Below are 21,364 nucleotides of genomic sequence, written 5' to 3' on the forward strand. Positions count from 1 at the left end.
AATTCCTGTCTGGATGCAAACCCAAACAACATTAGTGGCCACACCGCTGCCTCGCTCCCCAAGCCCCCATGTGCCCCCCTGCCCAGGCATTGAGCAGAGGCAGATTCCTCTGTCTCTCCCATCAGCACTACAGCACTTATCTCCAGATAGTCGACAGCGATAACACTCTTAACAACAGATATGTGCCACTCTGACACATTAGAGAGGGTCTGAATCTTTGACATCTCAGCTCCCCACCCCTACCACAGTCTGGTCCAACATTAACACTGAAAAAGAAACACTGCTCGTTTGGCAGAAGACCTTAGCTGGTCTGTTATTTCACAAATCGCACCATAAAGTCTAATGCTCGCCACAGGAGCATGTCATCGTTACTTAACTCGGGCTGGATTTGTGTTTTCTCATTCGAGGTATGGATGAGTTCTCACTCAGCGCTGCCAGCTCGCAGCATCCCGCCGCCGGCCACATCCATAAAAGCCCAGGGCCCATGAAGCAACATGGCTAAGCAAGCCATGCGAAACGTGTTGCCTTTTCCTTTTCATTGCCCTCATTTTCATTCCTCTCTCTTTTTTTTGATGTTTTGCTTCGGTGTGGGTGTAGACGTAAAAACATTGAGAGAGAAAAAAATGGCCAGAGTTGCTTTTACAAACAATTTCCCTGCTGATTACTCTTCTTACATGACTAATGGAAAGTTCCAGTGAAGTTAAGATGCTGTGTACCCTCATAAAAAGATCATTCAGCATAAATGATGATGGGACCATTATAAACCATAGGTCAAGCAGAGGCGTCTGGGGCTGATGAGATTCTCTCCTCTTTGGATGCCGACAATATGATGACGGCCTCCATAGTAACAACTTAATACTATCACCCATAGTAGAAAAATGGCAATCGGAGGGGGTTTAGTAATTAGATCTGCCTCTAGCTGGGTGTCGAGTCATCTTAGATATTTTTAATATTCCTCTGAGAGTTTGTCCCAGACAGATAAACCAGTAATCACCTTACTTGGGGGCAGATAGGGCTGTTTTGTGTTATCTAGCGGCTAATAAAGTCATTTGTGATGAGCCGAAGTTCACACTAAGAGACGTAGCGGCAGACGACACCTGTCATTAGAGCAGATGTCAGATTAGGAAAGTCGTCCTCTCCATATTAGGAAGTAGTCATGCTCTTTGAAGTAACAGCGATGAGCAGCATTTATCGATGATTAATATTATCTACTACATATACTACATGTCAACTAATTCTCATTCATTTGCAACCACATGTCTGCTAACTCTCAGTGTAGACTGTTAGGTTTAGGGTTAGTAGAATAAGTTGACACACTCTAACAAAGTTTCCGACAGTCAGTGTGTTGTATGTTATCCATCAAAATAAAGTGTTAGAAGATATTAAGCTACTAATCCTCTAATGACTGCTAGTTGACATGTAGTAGCAAAGTTACAGTGTCGATATACAGTGTTACCGTAAACATTTGTGTATGAAGATTCTTCCCTCACTAGAGGGCATAACTATGCATTGGTCTTTGCTATAGAAAAACAATTGACAAGCCTTTTGAAGTGATCCCTAAACGCTGTCCTTTAGCACTCTTCCGTATTGATTTTTCCGCAGGGAAAAAAGGAGAGCGAGTCAAGGCCAGCCATAAAGAGTGTCCAAGGATGTTCCCAACATCACGCGATACGCCTCAGACGTCTCATCTTTCAGCTAATCTTTGTGGTTAAAGTAAACAGCGCGCTGTGAATCATGGGAATGCCATGTGCGGGAACAGACTAATCAATTTCATTAGCTGCATCAATCATCGCTGGTTGACGTTTATTGTGCTGGTGATGGGTTGATCTGGTGGACTCGGGGACAGGCTGCTAGAGTGATAAATGTTGCTATCTCTAGAAAGAGAGGATAAATAGTCTTTGTGGGAAAGAAGAGTTGGCAAGCTTGGGAAATTAATACATTTATCCGTTCTGCTGTTGAATTTTTATAAATTCATCAATTCACTGGTGACCATTAGCTCATTTACAGAATTGAGTGGATAAAACTACTCACTACTTTTTACTACTACTTTTTCATAATTATATTGTGTATACTTTAGAAGGCAATATGGCAAATTCTCAAATGTACTTAGTTGCTATTAGCATCCCTATTATTAACATATTGTCTGTATATTAAAATGTATTACTATTAGCAATGCTTATAAAACACATACTCTGCATGGCCATATTCTACATCCCTAATCCTACCCAAACCTAATCTAGCTCACTAATTATTAATGAGCAATAGATTAAGAGTCGCTGGTTTGTTTATAGCGAACATTAAAATGTAGTGCGACCAAACTTACTGTAAAATAAAGAGTGTAATATCTGCGCCACTAGCGTCCCCAGACAGAATTGTTTGTAGCTGTGACTTCCTGAACAGTCTTCTTGTCTGTCATTGGTTTGTCAAACAGGTCGTCCCGCCCCCAACCTCAAACCGTTGGTTGAGACAATATTGCTGCGTCAATAGGTTTAAACCTGGCATTTGAATCTACAAACATTCAGCGTTTTTTTTATATCACAGCATGCCAGGGTTGTTTCTTCACATTAAGGCTTTCCATCCCATCTAGCAGCCCCGAAATTATCGAAACGTTTCCCTCGACTGGGATCTCTGGCAGTGGATGAATAAACCACTGCCTGCGTGAACTTTGTCCCTCATCAACCACACTGGTAGAGGAAATATCTTGTTTGTGATCCCTCCCCTGTATCTCCAGACGGTATCTCTTGGCTGCAGCCTTAGATTTCACTCTTTGAATTTTTTAGTGGTCAATGCGACGACTAATCTGATTTGGACGCCTCTCAAGCCAGGAGGGTAAACGGTTCTCTAGCTACAGTTCATTTGACGTGCACAGCCGTGTTTTGTGTTGCCTGAGCGTGGAGAGCTAAAATGATACAAATTCTTATCCTGCAATTATAACTATTAGAGCGGTGTTATTTTTGGTGAATTCACTCGTTCAAGCCTTGCTTCAATTATCATCAGGGGTAATTGTTTTCCACTCAGCTCCAGCTGATGGGCAAAAGCAGTTCTTGATACCTGGGTTGATATCGTTGATTGTAGAGCTGAGACTTGTTTTGTTTGTTGCGCTGTTCTTTTATGAATAATGAAACTTTGACTTTCACAGCAGATACTTCAGATATTACATGGGTGTTTTAATAATTGGCCACCGAACGGTAATGAACAGGCATATTGTTCTTTATATAAATGAAAAGTGAGGTAAGCTGTGCTACTTTTTATTTAAGTTGCCCTCTAGTTTAAGAGAAATGAGACAATAGAAGAAAATAGAAGAATGCATGTAAAACATAATGATGTTGATGCAACTTGGGGGTAAATATAAAGAAAGAAAGAAGGAAAGAAAGAAAGAACACTACACCTATTACGCTTTAAAATAATACTTAAATATATTATAAACTTAAAAATAATACAAACTTAATAACCCGATGTATTATTTTTGTACATTCTCTCACAAAATAAATAAAAAAATAAATAAAAAATAAGAATAATTGTAAAAAGTATCATATATTTAAGTTTAAAGTTTATTGTTATTATTATTTGATTTTAATAAACATAAATTAAATAATTCACTTTTGAATACGATATTAGTTTATCGCTCGAGCTCCTAAAATGTATTTATGCGTGAATGTATGTATTTGTTTATTCATTCATTTATTTTCTGCTTTTACATGAATGAAAAAAAGATAATAACAATAGTGTAACAATAATAGAGTAACAATCACTTATATATTTAATTGTTTTAGTTAATACCTCATCCATACCTTCTCTACTGAACCTGTCTAAAAGTTGTCCAAAAAAAAAAATCTCATAAGATTGTTCACTACCTTTTGTTTGCAACACTATGAGCACTAAGTACATTTCGAAAGGTTTAAAGAAGCACTTCTTAAAGAAAATGTCTCCTTTGTCAGATAACAAGTTTTGAACGTCAACCATAAAGTCAACCAAAACTGTCAAAGAATCTAAAGCATGAAATCTGCACAAAAGACTTTAGACTTCATGGAGCGTTCTCTTTACCAACTGACTTTCATGTCAAGGAAAGGTCACATCACGCTACGCTACAGACATGCCAAACTCCACTTCATCACCCCTCGTGCTTTTACGGCACATCTTGAAGCTGGCTTGTTTTCATCAAGAGAATGAAGTGCAGCCAAAAATGATCATGTCGTCATAATTCTATCACATGTCCATAAATACATGTTGCAAAGTCGTAAAAAGATTCACTGTCTCTTTGGAAAATGTTGGTTTCCATTTGCTGCACGGGATTGCATAGTATATGACCCACCAGTGGTAGCAATGAATTAGATTGTCCAAATATGTGGGATGTAATGGAGAGTCCACAGAGCGGAGTGGTTAGCGTGTGTGTGTTTAGACACAAGCGGCTGGCTCATAAAATCTGTGTTTTGATTGGCGGAATAATTCGCTGTGATTATGATGAGACAGATTTAGTGATCCCAACACCCACATTTCTCACTCAAACATCATTTTTCTTGTCCTTTGTCTTTTAATGTGCTATCACCAGTAAAAACACTATGCAAAAGAATACTTAGACAACACAAAGCATCACATTTAACTTCTGTAATGTGACATGTTTCCTAAAACAAAAGGCAATATTTTATCGGAAATAGTGTTGGGCGGGAATTCATTTCATCATTCTGAAAAAAAACCCCGGATGGGACTGAACTGTATGGACTGTATGTTTAGTTCGATGTTGTTAAAACCAATGCTTAAATGTAACAATAACTATGTTGATTGCATTAAATAATATTAACCACCAATGAGAAATACATTGCTAGACTATTTATTAATGTTTACAAACATTAGATAATAATTATATATATAAAAACACACCTGTTAGTTATTAATTCATGTTAGCTCATGTATATTGTAATTACACTGATACAACTTTTAATTTTAATAATTCATTAGTAAATGGTGGAATCGACATTAACTAGGATTAACAAATGTTTAAAATGTGTTTTTTTCATTGTTAGTTTATGTTGGCTAAGTTCATAAAATGGAAACATATTGTAAATTGTTACGGCTGAACAACTAAAAATAATTGAAATAAAAATTGTTAAACGATATATATACTGAAATAAAATATAAACATGAGATAAAAACCTATGACGTGAACTTATAGGAAATATGAAAATGCACGCTAAATCTAAATATTAGATCAGATATTTAAGATAGATTAGATATCTAGGTATTTTAAAGACATAAAAATAATACCAGAATAACACCAGTTAGGCTGTGTTGGTTAATGTTATTTTCTCCATTAAAATAATTCGATTTTGATAAAAATAAGCAATTTCAAGTTAAATAAGCCATTTCTAATTATTATCATTAGTAGTAGTAGTAGTAGTACAATTGAACCGACACTGAAAAATACAATAATAAAAAAATACAAAAAAATTATTTAATTAACATTTTCACAGCCTTATTCAGCTGTGAGTTCAGCTCTTATTCTGACATCAGCTCAAGCGTGAGCAGGTAGGACCAGCCAACACACATCAGCCATTTATTTATCTAGAAAAGAAATCCCATCAGTGACTTATTTTGCATTTCTCTGGGCCGGAGGGTGTCAGGCAGGACTGACCCCAGCATCAACCCCAAAGCGAAGAAAGCCGGCATTTGTGCCCCTCGACCCACATATATATGCACTTATGCAACTCACAAGAGACTTTTGACTTTAATGTTTGGCAGGACTCAGCCGTTCGTATTTGGAGAGCCGCAGTCCGGATGTCAGAGTGACTTCTCCTAACCTCTCTCCTTTTTCTCCTTCCATACGTCAAACTCTGGAAGAGTGAAACTTAAACAGGAGACTGGAAAACTTGTTCTCCTGAGCTCTGAGCTAATGCAACCACACAACGCTTCTCCAGACCAGTCTCAGATCAACACTTCTTCATCGACGCTCCAACATGAATATGCAGCAAATATTTAGAGGGCATTTATTTTAGAGGGGTAAACGGAATGGTATTTTCCTTCATTGTGTCTGTCATCATGTGGCGATTTCCCTCGGGCTCGCCTTCAGACTGCACATGATGAATAATCTCATCATGCAAGTATGTTTCTATATGCATTTTTATACTCCTGCTTTGAATTAAGAGCCCATATTGATCTTCCACAGACACCAGAGAAGCACTTTCATCCAAAAGCACATTGCCCGGTCTGACTCGGCACAATATTGATAGATCATCAATATTTTACATTCTGCGCGTATTGACGAAGCAGTATCGCTTCTCAGACAGTCAATCATAATGCTGGCAACGGCATAAATAAAAGCATTTATAAAATTAGATATTTTCCAGCTGCGTATCAATGCTAAAAATTGCGCATGGGCTTTTGAGAATAAAAAAAGTGTTGTGATATAGTGATATATATCACTTTTGAAGATGCGGTATTTAAAAAGACATATCATTGGTTTTATTTTAACATATTTTTAATGTTCATGGCTGCTGTACAATCTCAGAAGTACAAAAGGTACAAAAGCTGTCAAAAGGGACATAAAGGGTCCACTTTGGTCAACCTTAAAGCGTACATATTAGTACTTAAAGAGCAGTGTATGATATAGTGTACCGAATGGAGAAATTAGCCGTCAGTGGTGGGATGTTTCAGGTGTCCTTTACTCCTCCTTGATTTTTACTGATCACCTTCCTAAACTACTTGTCAATAAATGCTGTCTACACCATCATTTATCTGTATCGCTCTATCAATATGAGCTTCACTGAAGGAGCAAATGAATAATGTCATCATGAATATGGCCCCTTCGATACATTTCAGACAACCATTACAGGGTTTGATATGTGTGCGTCTTTGTGTTTTTATAAATTCAGTAGAAATAGAATGGAGACTGTTAGTTTTAATAATAAATAGTAATGGCAATTAGCAATAATAAATAGTAAAGGAGAGAAAGAGAGAAAAGTAAAGCTCCTTTGCAGTAAGGGCCCATAGGGATCACTGTTGCATCAGATACATGATTCGAAAGCGTTCATCTCACTGGTTGTTGGTTGTTCTTCAGCCATTTCTTTCATATCACACAGTATACGGCTTCTTCAAAGTGAACCGAAACGCACTTCTCACATGATATCAGGCTGGACAAACAGCCCTGCGAAAAAACGCACACATCGTTCACGAAAGGTTAGCTTGACCTTCCGCATAAAAGTCTGGAGTGTTTGTTCGTTAAATCTGTCATTGTGTTTCGCCCTCTATCTCTCTCCGCACCCACCGCATCCCGACCCAAACGCCAGCGCTTCTGTTAGCTCTAGCCATGTGATAAGTGTTAAACAAACTCGCTTTCTGTGGCTCTCTCTCTTCTCACCTTTGTGCTCGCACAATGGGAATCTGACATTCCTTTAGTCATCCGTTTCACCGCCCGCCGTGTCTTTCTCACATGCACTGACAGGACAGGAGATGTTGATAAGAGTATAATAGAGAATCAAACAATGCTAAGCTGGGAGCGATTATTTTTAATTACCCACGGTGGAGCGTTCACTATCAGCGCTCTTAATGTTTGCCTTGGCCGACAAAAAAAAGCTGCAAGCCATGAGCTTATTAAAGCCGTGATATATGGTTTATCAGATTGTCGCTGGCTTCCTGGTATTTAGAGCCCAAGTGTTTTTATTTCTTTGGAGTTTTTCGATGACAACTACTTGATGTTTGTGCAGCGAAAGCGTAGGCCCATGTGGATATCTTTTGGTTAAAGCCCAAAATAACGTTTTGTTAAAGTTAAATGCTAACTGACATGCGATCTTTTGCCACACTTTGATTCGCATGCAATCAATGGAGCACAAGTCTTTACAAACACTTCCCAATCTTTGTTTTTTGGGAAACGTTTAGGCTCATTGGAAAAACATGCCTCTTCGGACATTTTTGCAATGTTCCAGAAACATTATGAAACCATCCATAGATTCTTCCGAACTGCATGGTCTTAAAATGGACCTACATCTACATTTTAAATGAAGACTACAGGCAGTAAATGCTAACTTGTGGCATTACCTACTATGTACTTAATATTTTTATTGTAGTCATATTGTATTGAAAAACATGCTTGCTGCTTTTGAGGTGGATACGGGTAAGATTAGGGCCAGGTTTGGTGGTATGGGTAGGCTAGGTAAATAAAAACTAATAAAATAATAAAAAAAAAAATTATTTGTCACATGATCGGCTTCTTATGCTTGACTTTTCTGATGAAGTAATCTTGCTCTGAAATGGCATTTTATTTAACTTTTTTGCTTAGGTTTAGGTTTGGTGTCGGTGGTATGTCATTTTCAAACTCGTTATAGAGCATAAACTTTTCAGTTCCACTCACTGAACATAAATTTACGAAATTTAACATAAAATATCGCAAGGTTCATATTCATGTTTTGGAGAAATTAGACACTTTTAGCGCCACTCATTGGACAAATCAATTTGAAAACGCGAGTAAGATGCAAAAAGCAACATGATATGATTTTGCTGAAGTTTCTCAAGTAAGCCTGGGTTGTTTTTAGGAGATCAGACTGCCTTTAACGGACTGGTTTAGATATGCATGCGCGATCGCAGTAATTAATCTGCTTTATTATGTTTGACATCACGGTTTAGTTCTGCTTCAGACTAGAACGATGAGGTCCAGAATGCAAAAAGAAAAAAAAAAAAAACACTGTTTCTTCAACCTCTGCAGTCAAATCTCGAATTCTGAGCGAATTGAGCGACGGCCGCTTCCGTATTAATTGACAAGACCAATAACAGTCACGCATTTGCATATCTAAACTCTCCGCTCTCACCAAAACGAGAGAACTCTCTCAATAACTGCGAGGCAAAACGTTCACTCTGTGGCTTTCTCGATGCGGTCGACTGAGCCAACAGGATGTCACTCACTCAGTTCAAAAGGCCTTGAGGTTGGTCTCTGCTGGTTCTTTTTGGAAACTTGCGGCTTTTGACATCCATAACCATCTATTGGCCGCGCTGCTATATTGCCTCACATTATCCAGACTTGAGGGGAATTGTTTTTGGCAACGCTCTCAGAAATTTTCCCACTGCAAAACCCTTAAAATGTGCTTGCTTTACTCCATACCCCCAACGTCAAGCTGGGAGACGAACTGCTTCGGCTCTCGCCAAGATTTACCGAGCTTCTCTAATTGCAATTAGTACGAAGTCCAATTAGCTTTCGTTGTTGCAGGCGCGATCCAGGCCGTCTTCAAACACGTGTCAATCCGGTCTGTGAGGCGAAGCGCTGTTTTCTTTGTCCGTCGTGTGTCTATTAGGGCAGCTGTGCTGGAAAATGTTGCTAGAATGTGTTCAGCGAGCTTGTTTTCTTTTGTTCGGTCCGCGTGTCAATATAAATAGAGCTGAGGTTAAGAAGAAGAAGTCCTGATGGTGCCTTCTAACAAAGGTGGGCTTATAACAGTAATAACAGCACACATTACTCGCTGGCGCTAATTTGCTGCAGACACTTGCATTGAATCAGCGCACAGGTGGCTGCGCTTTCATCAAGCACGGCCTGCTCCTATTTATTTTTACAGTTCCCCTCCACAGTGCCTCTGTTTTCGGACACTTTCGAGCACTGTCAGCGCGACACGCTAATCACTAGAGCTTCACAGAGCTTTTCATTTACATAAGAAACCCCGACAAACCTGTGTAAGCAAACATTTAGGGAAGCTTGTGAGAGCTGCAATTGTGCGTTTTACGTGCGTTTGGGAAAAGCGTTCTCACTCTCACGCCTCTGTATCATCTGTGGCACAAATTGTCCCGTCGCCAAAGGAGAAAAAAAAGGGAGAAAAGTTAAAATGATTCTGACGTGTCATAAATCACACCAGCACTTGTGGCAAATCATTTTTTCCAACCATCTAATTAATACATTATTTATTTGCTTGACGCACACACACACACACACACACACACACACACACACACACACACACACATGCACGTCACTGTAAGTCATTGTTGGCTGAGTGCCGAAGCATATGTAGATAATCACACACGACACACACACACACACACACACACACACACACACACACATTTAGCTAAATTTTATTTATCTTTTTAATACCTAGGACATATGGTAGACTATAAAACTAATGAAAAGGACTAAAGAAATAATAATAATAAAAAAATATATATATATATATATATATATATATATATAGTTATTATTATTATTATTATTAGCTAAATCTAATAATGTTTATTCAGCTAAATATTTATTAATTATTAATCAGGGTTTAGTCACATTTACTATAATGATTTTGTTATTTTATTATTTTATTTTATTTTATTTTTTTCTATTCAGAAAACTGCATTCACCTGTATTTATCTATTTCCAGTTCACAAACATCTGACAATAAGAGTGAAATACGCCGGAAAAGCACAAGACGGTGGAAAGCAGTGCATGTGTTTAACGTAGTTTTGGCCAATTTGATGCATAAATTTATGTTTGGCATGAAACCCATGACCTACCTGAAAGCGCCTGTTAGTGTTTTACAATCTAAACAGAGCTGTTGTGCTGAATCTGTCACGCCGTTTCACACGTTCTCATCACCTCACCAGCAAATTCACAACTTTTGGCTCTATTTTGTTAGTTACATTATTAATTCGCTCAGAATTCACATTTTTTAACACCTTAGAACTCTAAAAGGAAAAACTCTCTCACCCGCTTCCTAGAGCTGATGTACTGCGTTGGTCTGCCAGAGAACTGCCAAGTAATTATGCTACACACACTTACACGTCCGTGTGTGTGTGTGTGTGCTTAGCGTGGGCTGATGAATTCATGTGATTGCACACACTGGTATGTGCTCATGCATACGAGCGAGTTTATTGCTTTCACATGCTGCGGTGCAGAAAATGAAAGACATGAATGAAAAAAAAAAACCCATAATAAATAAATAAATGAGGAATATGTAGATACTGGGTTGTGGATCTTGTTTAAAATGTGTCATGTGAGCACAGCAGAAGCGTAAGGTTGTTTTGGATACGTGCTGCTCTGACATAGCTGCAGGATTGAATTATGGATGTAAGTAGTTTAAGTAGACTTGTTTGAGTATTTGTGATGTAATTGCTTCCACTCGGGCGGCTTGGATACATTGACAGCCTAATTTAGAGAACCACAGTTTTTGGGCAGTCTGCAGAGCTGTCAATCAAACCCTGATAAAGGAGGTACAGACTTTAGAGGGGATTCTGTAAAAGAGTCACTTATTCTGTTTGCTTTTCCCCCCTCGGTGACTCACTCTCTCACCTTTGCGATCACATTCACCTCGTTCACGTGGATATTTACAGATGGAACGTGCAAAAATCAAGATGTGCTCTGTGTTACAGGGAATTTCTCTGTTCCAGACTGAGAGTAACAGGGCTGACGGTCTACTGTTCATTGCTGGCATCACACTTGAACATGTTCGTTAGAAAGATATTATGATTCATTTTTTCTTCTCCCAATAATTCAATATTTACTGTATATAATCTTGGTAACAGAGTTGACAATGTAAGGTATACTCTGTAGCAAAATACATTTTTATAAATATATATAAATAATATTAAACAAATGATGAATGAATGAATAATGATGAAACGCTACTTGCAGAGTTTAGTTCCTGGGAATTATTTATTTATTTATGAAGTAAGAGGGTTTGCACATTTTTTTTTCTATGTTTTATGTCAGCTAGAATCTCGAAATATTGAGAGGATTTACAATAATTCTTCATTTTTGCTATAGGAAGAAACTTAGACAGTCTAGCACTGTCAAAAAACAACCCAAAAACAAAACAGAATTATTATTATTATTTTATTTGTATTTATTTATTTCAAATTAGTGTTAATTCTTTCTAATTGAAACATTTTCACCCCTACTCATATCAACGGCAGGAAGTGGTATAATATACTGTATTCACCCATGTATGTATATCATTTCTGCTGATTTGTTAAAAACTGTAAAACATATTTTAGCTAACAAACAATACTTTCGAAATCCTATTTCTTTCTTTTTCTTTTGTGCATTTTTGTGCAGTTGTGCGATTATTATTACTATAATAATAATAATTATTATTATTATTATTACTATTTTATTTTATTTACATATTACATATAGATATCAAAACGAAAATTGCACACTTTGCAGGCAAAAGAAAAAAAAAAAAACATGAGAAGGTGATAGGCTACCACTGTAAATTACACAATGGTCCTTCTGTCTTCTATTAAAAGTGTGTCTGTTATTTAGTGTGTGCGATTAAGCTAAAGTTTTCGAACGTCAGTATCACTCCAACACAACATCAATGTCCCTCAGAACATTTACACAGGTTCATTCAGAGGATGAGACGGGAATCAGTGTCAGACCCGTATATAAAACCCTGCTCTGAATGAGCCTCTGAGGTTCATGCGAGCTCCCATTATCTCCGAACCTGGAACAAGCCGGCTTTTCATACGAGCGACACAGGCTGCTTTCTCACATAAATATCCCCGCAGGCCTCTAATGCCACATCTCCTCCAACTGTCTAGCTTAAATGTATATGTTTATAAAGTCCTGCTCCCATCAGTCAGTGATAAAGCTTTAGTATTCACGTGACGGCAGGAGATGGTTTAAACCGGGCGGGGGCACAGACTCAGACCACAGTCTCATCACTCACCAGACATTTAATGCTCACTTCTCCACACGTCTCAATCTCAGCTAGTCACACTCTTTAGAATATTCCGGTTCACTACTGAACTAAATGTCCACGAAGAGCATTTACATTTACATTACCTCTAGGTGTCAGGGTAGTTTAAAGTGCCTATTATGGGTTATGAAAGGTTCATATTTGGGTTTTGGGAGAAAGGCAGACACGCATGCAAGGTCAAAAACACTTTTATTTTCTTAAAACGTGCATTTATGTTTACCTTATTTGCTCAGGGACTCTCAAAGGATTTCATTTAAAGCCGTTTAAAAAAAATAACCTAGTGGCAAAGAATGAATCTGCATTTTCATTCAGACCAAAGCGAAAAAACAATAATAATATGCTAATGTTTCGTGTTGGTGTCAACATAATAGGGGAAATTTGACATCAACAGGATGATACAGACGCTTTAAATATTGTTTCAGTTTTCCTAAATGCAAGTATTGTTTTGTCTGGATATGTGAAGACATACTGTACTTTTTTTTCAAATATTCCATTCAGTGCTGATTCCAGGCCATAAAACTGACAAGATGTATTTATCAGTAGCCATTAGTAATCATTAACTAATATTTAGAAGCTAATCATTAACTGTTTATCTTCTTCTTTTTTTTTTGTCTTCACAGCAAATGCTGAATGATCATGAAACGTCGTCTCAAGACAGCTGTATTAAAAAGGTAGGATTTACTTTACAGTCCTCCGATCTCAACATGTCCAACACACACCACGCTTGTATGCTGATATCACCACACACACATATTCAGAACAAAAAAGCAAACTGAGAATGAGTCATTCGTTCCTGTAGGGTTTTATATGTGATCTATCTACTATCTATCTACCTATACATTTTAATAATGAAGTTAATCAATGCATGAGGCTTTAAGAATAACTACATCATTCATCATCCACCTCGCTACACTACATGCACTATCGAGTGTGTGAATATGTCGTACTGTGCCAGCAAATGAGAGCTAAAATGTGTGTGTGTGTGTGTGTGTGTGAGGGCAGAATCAGCCCTGAGGTTATGTAATGAAAACATCTGTGCCAGATAATCTATAACATCATCCATCTATTTTTCTCACATCCCACCCTGTGTCTCTGAGAAGCATCCATCTCAGACGCTGTTATTAGGAGAGCTGAAAGATTTCTTAAGTCAAATCCCAACAGACAGACGAAAAGAAAAAGAGCTTCTTTCATTTATTTATCCTTTGCTTTTAACACGTTATCCCTTCTTCACAACACAAACACTTAGAGATGCCTATCTGAGCCTGTCCATATCAGTCCAGCATTGAGCCTCACACACACACACACACACACACACACACACACACACACACACACACACACACACAGTCTCGATCTGAGCTCTTGTAGATGTAATCCGGCACACGTGTGATTGTGTACGTGTGTGTGTGTGACATTTAAGCTTACAGTGACAATGATAGTACACAGAGACATAGATTAATTATAGAAAATCAATGTGTTGTAATTGTGTTTGAAACACATCGCCTCCCGGCATTGTGCCTGTGTGTCTGGCTGAATATGAAAACATTTGGCTTTGTAAATGTGGCTAAAACAGGCGGCTGATGTTTTAATGGGAAGGAGATTAATGGCTCTTTTGACAGGCTCTCTGAGACGGTATCAGTGCTTTGTGGCCCCCTGCTGCGTCCCATCGCTCATAATGCTCAGTGTTATTTTAACTTGCACTGTTTACATAGATAAAGGTCTCATAGTACAATCATGACAATTTTGTCAGTAAATTTGTCAGAAAAAAACAATATTATATATCCACCATAATACAACTTTTTGTGTGTACACACACACACACACACATATATATATATATATATATATATATATATATATATATATATATATATATATATATATATATATATATATATATTATGTGGATATACAATATACATTGATCTTTGCCACTATCCTTCAAACCACTAGGTTTTACCCATGTTTCAGCAAGTTTTGAATAATTTAAACTGTAATAATACTATTTTATTTGATCATTTTATATATATAGATATATTTTAGTAAATTAGATTTTAATTAAAGAAAAATAAGTATATATATATATATATATATATATATATATATATATATATATATATATATATATATATATTTTTTTTTTTTTTTTTTTTTTTTTTTTTAAGGTAGATTCTAGAAAAATTGCCATTTTTGTACTGTACCTTAATATTTATAGCTCCCGCCCATGCCATGTGGCACAATGCACCATTTTTTCTTTCTTCTTTCTTCTCATGAAAAGGTGAAAGGAGAGTTACTATACTGTTAGCATCAGTAAAAGGAGGTCTGTCCGCAGGGGAAATGAATCTCTAATGTTATCTTAACTGAACCGGGAAAATCCGCTCCTGTAAAAATATCATCTCAAGCAACCCTGCAAATTTAGGGCATCTGATTATGCCCCCAAATACATCACAGGTCAGGAGGGGCATCGTGCAGCCCTCAGGCGGGTCTCCTCAAATGTGACGATTGATTGATTATCATGATAATTTGTTTGAAATGATTATCTGGATATAATAATCACCGCCGTTCACCCCTGCCTCGTGTGCTGCATTTTCATGCTCTCTTGTTCCCCGTATAATGCGCCTCCATCAAAAATGGCCTCTGGTTATGGAGGCGCAGTAACAGGGGCCTCCCGGTCGGGTCCTCAGGGGCTGGGGGGCCCCATTGATGAATGATGACCCAAAGGAGCCTGAAATCAGAGAGAATAAACAGGGGGAAGAAGAGAAGAGGAGAGGGACAGGGAAGGCTGGTAACTATCTGTAGCGGAGGGCAATTATACGCCAGGCCAGGCAGCCCCAGGGGCAGCAGATCGCTCTGAAGAATGCAGAGAGGTCCTGACCACCCAATACACTCGCTCACACACACACACACACACACACACACACACGGTGGGACCGATGGGAAAGGAACTTTTTCATGAAAAAGCTTTAAGAGAGTTTGACAAGCTAATCATGCCCGATCTGAACGACAATCGCAAAATGGCCCTTCATGAGGAGATTTCAAAGCACATTAAATGTTTTACGAGCGTCTCCCGTCTGCCAGTGAACGCGAAATCCAAGCGATTCGAACGGTTAACTAGTTTTGCGTCCGAACGCTTTTAACGACACTTTCTAACTGTCACTTCAGGAGCTCGTTTGAGTGAAAGCGAATCCAAGCTGGAACATGCCTGTTCAATTAAAACAGAAAGCTTTCTCATGCACTCCGGCGCTAGACGCTCTGAAAACACGGGGCAATTGAAGACGTTTAGCCTTTTCTGTCACTGCAAGGGGAAGGGGGCTGTGTAGAAATAATATTTGTGGGTTTTAGCGTGACTATGAGAAGACTTAATGATAATATCCCTCTCGGCCCCTGGTTCGGTTACGCTTTAATGGCCCTGACTGACGATCTTTCTTTCTGGGTGGATGTGGGTCTTGCTGAAGTGGCATGTCATTTAGATAATTTCTCTTGTTTGAGGAGAACGATTAATTAGGCATGCGTGCGTGATTATTTAGTTTTTCAGGTGAGATAGCTAATCAGCTTTTACTGTAGTTCAAATTAAATCAAAATTGACCTGCAGTAATGTATCATTAAAATGCAATGACTATAAAACTGGCCAGATGTAATAAAGAGAACGCTTAACCCAATCCAATCAATTCCCAGATAACATATACAAGCCAGGTCACACTTTATTTGGTAACGCTTTAGTTCAAGGTGTCTTTGTTACACGTGTTACATGTACTATTATAATGACAATAAAATATGCATAACTTGTAAGGCTTAATATAAAGCTCTCTCCCTTACTGAAATATGTAGAAGAAAAGCCATGGATGGTTTATGCTATTAAAAATTCACACCATTTTATACATATTTTGGACTGTGGGGTACTATTATACCCTGTAGTCCAGAAACGGTTGTCGATTTTTTTAATAATATACAACTTTCATGGGTTTCTATTACATATTTCAGTAATAGACATAATTTATATTATATTAAACTAAACTTAATAAGGTATGCATAGGGTAAGATTAGGGATGCAGAATATGGTCATGCACAATATGTGCATATATTTTATACACATACACATACACAAAACACACACACACATATATATATATATATATATATATATATATATATATATATATATATATTTTTTGTCCCACAAAGAATACTAAGAGTCTTTTGAATTTTGGATCAAAATGGTAAGTCGATTTTTGGTTGTACTAAGCCATTAACATGTAAAAAAACATGTGTTTTAACCTTTTACATTTAATCTTCCAGACTTCCATTTACATCACACTCAATTTTTGTTAGCTTTTCTAATCGTAGATATGATTTCATATGAATAATTAACGGACAGCATGACAGGGATGCTATCAAAACGCCTGGAAGGAGGCACAAACATTGTCTTTTGACTGTCGGTTCACGGCTCTTCGTCTTCTCAGAGTGATACACACACATAAAAAAACCCTGAAATATGCAAAAGGTTGTTTGTGAGGGCGGATGCAAGACATTTTTTATCTGGCCTCTTATTCCCAAAGGCCTCTCCTGTCATACTATCGCTCCTCTTTGACAAGAACGGAAAACAAATGTCTCTTTCTGCCACATCTGTGGGAATTGTCCTTTCCAGAGCAGAATGCTGTCATTATCCCCGATCTTCCCAGCGCTCGCAAGGACTTGAGCCTCAGATACAGTGCGAAAAGTGAAATGTGTGTGTGTGCGAAAAGAGCGAGATCAGTGATTGAGGACGGAATGATCCATTGTGGACAGAAGCCGGTCTGTGACGGCACAGCTCCGCTCGGCTGTGCTGGAATTCAAGTGGGAGCGAGTGAAGAGGGACGCAGAGCAAATAGAAGGCTGCTGAATGAGCAGTATATTAACTATTTAATATGCCATCGCTCGGTTTTTTCTGTTATGTCAGAAGGGAACTTTTCTCGACTGTCTGCGAACAAAGCCAGGATAAAGTGGCTCGCTTTGTCTTTACTCAGAGTCCTCTTCTGTTTCTCCGAGTGGGCGTTCATTAATTCGGTCGTGTGAATGAAGCCTGAGCCGCTCTCATATAATAACATACGAGCGGGCTGCCGTTGACATGGAAACCCGGGGACGGTCGGGGTGCTCCGAGACCCTCTCGTTGCTCTTTCAGATACGCGGGGACGATTTGGTTTGGTCTCAGAGCAGGGACAGCCGTGTCCCCAGGCCCATTTCTGGACCACGGACCGTGTGTGCAGTGGCCCCGAAACTATTTGAACGCTAAACTCCTAAAATGTCACCACGTTGCAACGAAATATCAAACCGAGTGGCATTTATTCTGAAGAGAGATAGCACAAAAACACTTTGCAAGCAAAAAAAAAAATGTATTTCAGAAAATCATTGTGAATCCTTGTGGATGCCAAACTTTTTCTTAGAAAGAAACTTATATGATATAAATAAAGACAAGATCCTGATTCCCTAATACCTTAAATACCACAGCATATCAATAAGCTGCAAATTATGAGTTTAGTAAAGAACAACTATTCATTAAAAATTAATTTGCGTTCCCTTAACTAAAATGTTACCAAAAATCCCTTTTCAAATGAATGCTGTTATTTTGGACTGTCTGTCATCAAAGAATAATTATATTTTTTTAATAAAAATATCAGGCGCCCCAACTTTTTTAATAAGAATATTTCTCAAGCAGAAAATCAGCATTTTAGAATGATTTCTGCAGGATCGTGTGCCACTAAAGACGGACCAAAAATAAAATAAAAATCACCATTTTACTGTATTTTAATATAAATGAACGCATGAATAAACAAACGCATTAGAAGACAGAATAGTCAACATTTATTCACTATTAATAAATATTTTTTCTCTCAATAAACTAAAAAGCTTATTAATAGCAAGGTAATTGTTAAGTTTAGGTATTGAAGAGAATTAGAAATGTAAAATAAGGCATTAATATCTGCTTAATTACTACTCATAAATGCTATTATTCTAGTAATATGCATGCTAATGAGCAACTACTTAAGTCAACCTAAAATAAAGTGTTACCATAAATTGACATGCATATATGCATAACTCATCTGGCTCATAACACACGCTGTTAATGCCATTACATAAAATGGCTTTTGCATCGCCTTTAACTCCCGTAATGTAAAGCTGATACTTGAGCTGAGAAAGAAAGGGAATGAGAAGGAATGAGAAAGCGAGTGAGTGAGGATGAGAGAAGAGCAGGCCAGAGAATGCTTGAATGCCCAGGAGAGAGCCTCTGCCAGTCGGCCGCTGTCTGACACAGAGACAGGCCACTTGTTCGGAGGCTCTGCCCAGCCATCTGAAGGTCATGTGAAAGAAAACCGCCTCATTCCTGGACACACCAAATCACCCAATCCGGATCACTCCATCCAGCCATAGAGAAAAAAAACGAGCGAACAAATTTTATTTTAAGGTCCGTTAACAAACAAACCATTAACTACGACTTTTCCTCAATAAACTAAAATAATAATAAAGCAAAAATATGGTTTATTGCAATTGCTGATACCTATTTGGCCAAAAGCACGAAGTAAATTAATGGTACCTTTATAACTGCATTGCAGCTTTCGCTCTATATCTGCCAATAATAGATTTTAGCGAGATGATATTAGCTAGCATGCTAATAAGCATCTGCTACAGAATGGATCCCTATACTAAAGTGTTTCATTTCATTCCACCCTAAAAATACCCCTTTATTGATTGAATCCTCCGGTTTAATTCATGAGCACTTTCTCATTGTTTATGTGTATTTCTGTGCGAGCATGCGCTTTAACGCTTTGATAGCTGATAGTTTGGCACGCTGCGAATGTTTCGGACCTACAATCCCAGTGACCGACTTTAGCTGGCTCCCGATGCCATTCTGCTTAACTGACCTCATTTCTAGCCGTGTCGGCATGGCTTGATAAATGGTGTTTCTGAATCGCTCTTATCTCTGTGAATTGTGTTGTCGCTAGCATGCTCACCACTCCACCGTCTTGCAAAATCCCTTTCAAAAGCAGATCCAGCTGAAGTTCACAAACAGCTCGTTTCTCATCCTATTGTGGTGCCTGTCACCTCAGAAAAGAGCCCAAATCCTGGTTTGTTTAGGAGATCATGTGATAAATGCTACGGCGCTAGCGTTAGCGCGGCTGACCCGAGAGTGCACTGCGGAGGCCGGACTCAGCCCTGATCATGCGCTTTCACAAACCTTTTGTTTGCCGAAGAATCTGCCAAAGCTTCATCGTCAGATTTGCAAAGAAATAATAATCGCTATGAGGAGCCAACAGAGCACTGCTGTTGTTTGGAAATGAGGGTTAAGATGCTATTGATCTTCTCTTTACTCCGAATTGATGGCAAACAGAAGCTAAGTAATGCAAAGTCTGGATTGTGCTCGATTTTTTTGTAGTGCTGAGCAAATTAGATTTACAGTAGAGCATGATTAGGCAATACAATCATATAATAAAATCATATACTGCAACCTTGAGTGCCTAACAATATTAATTTCATAATTTCAACATTAAGGACACAATTTTTGCATTAAAACGCTTTAATAAACAAATACTTTAGCTTCATAAAGCCCACACATTTTATTTATTTATTTATTTTTCTTTTCTTTTCTTTTCTCTTCTTTTCTTTTCCTTTATTTTATTATTTTAAACTTAGGCAAAATGTATCAAAAAATATATATCATTTATTTTCTAACATGAAAAGTGGTTCATTGAAGTTGCTGAAACTAATTTGTCCAAAAAGCAAACTGACTTTATGATCGATGCTCTGTAAAAAATAAATAAATAAATAAATAAATCTTAAAGTATTATTATTATTTAGCACAACTGGAAATGCATGAACCCCTTAGCATCCATAACTTGTGATAATTCCATTCGTATTAACCATTAATTGCTATTTTATTCATATCTCATTTTGCAGCTCCAAATGGTTGTTGACAGGGAAATTGTTGACAGAAATGTGTAATTGTTGTCAGGAGGAGCTGTATGTATTTGTACTGTTTTCCATTAGTGCGGCGAGCGGTGCGATGTGTCTGTTTTGTTGGACCGCACACATGAGCAGATAAATCCCTCTTGAAGCTGAGTGTTGTTCTGGAGGAATCCAGATGTGTGTGGATGTACGGGGTGGAAGCTAACGTGACTCCATCTGTGGCACACATGGGAGAGATTGTGTAGTAGTGGGAACAATTCAGGGTCACTCGCTGCCTGAGCCCTTGATTCTTCACAGGTTCTCTGTTATCAATGAGCCAAACTTCACACACACACACAGACGCACACACACACCCACTCACGTGCACACAGAGCCACGAAGAAGTGTCATGTTTAAAAAAATAATCAGTCAGAGTTAAGTTATAAATCATAAAATATGGATTATAATTTAAAAATTAAAAATGTTAGGAAAAATAATCCAAATACTTTAACCAATCAAACTCTTTTGTAAGATTAATTTTGTAAGACAGTTTAATTATACTTAAAAATACAATGTAATGTTTTTTAAGCAAAGCAGGTTTTTCGGTTGAAGTGGGTGGATTTTTAATTTGATTTATTTTTACAGTGATATACATACATTTATACCAAAAAAACTATTTATGTGTGGGTTAAGTTGGGTAGAAACACGGTAATAATTGCAGGTTATTACAGCATACAAAAATATATTAATAAACGTATTACACATTAGAGAAGCTATTTTTATAACTG

At 37.8% G+C, this 21,364-nt stretch overlaps 1 protein-coding gene across 1 annotated transcript in view; it reads left to right on the plus strand.

Moving 5' to 3' along the window:
- Positions 1-21,364, plus strand: part of prdm16 (PR domain containing 16) — a 346,947-nt gene that overhangs the window by 84,000 nt on the left and 241,583 nt on the right. The window contains 1 exon segment of the mRNA XM_043247681.1: positions 13,280-13,330. Within this exon segment, the coding sequence (XP_043103616.1) occupies positions 13,280-13,330 (51 nt within the window).

The sequence above is a fragment of the Puntigrus tetrazona genome, chromosome 8, assembly GCF_018831695.1.
Source record: "Puntigrus tetrazona isolate hp1 chromosome 8, ASM1883169v1, whole genome shotgun sequence".
Classification (NCBI taxonomy): domain Eukaryota; kingdom Metazoa; phylum Chordata; class Actinopteri; order Cypriniformes; family Cyprinidae; genus Puntigrus; species Puntigrus tetrazona.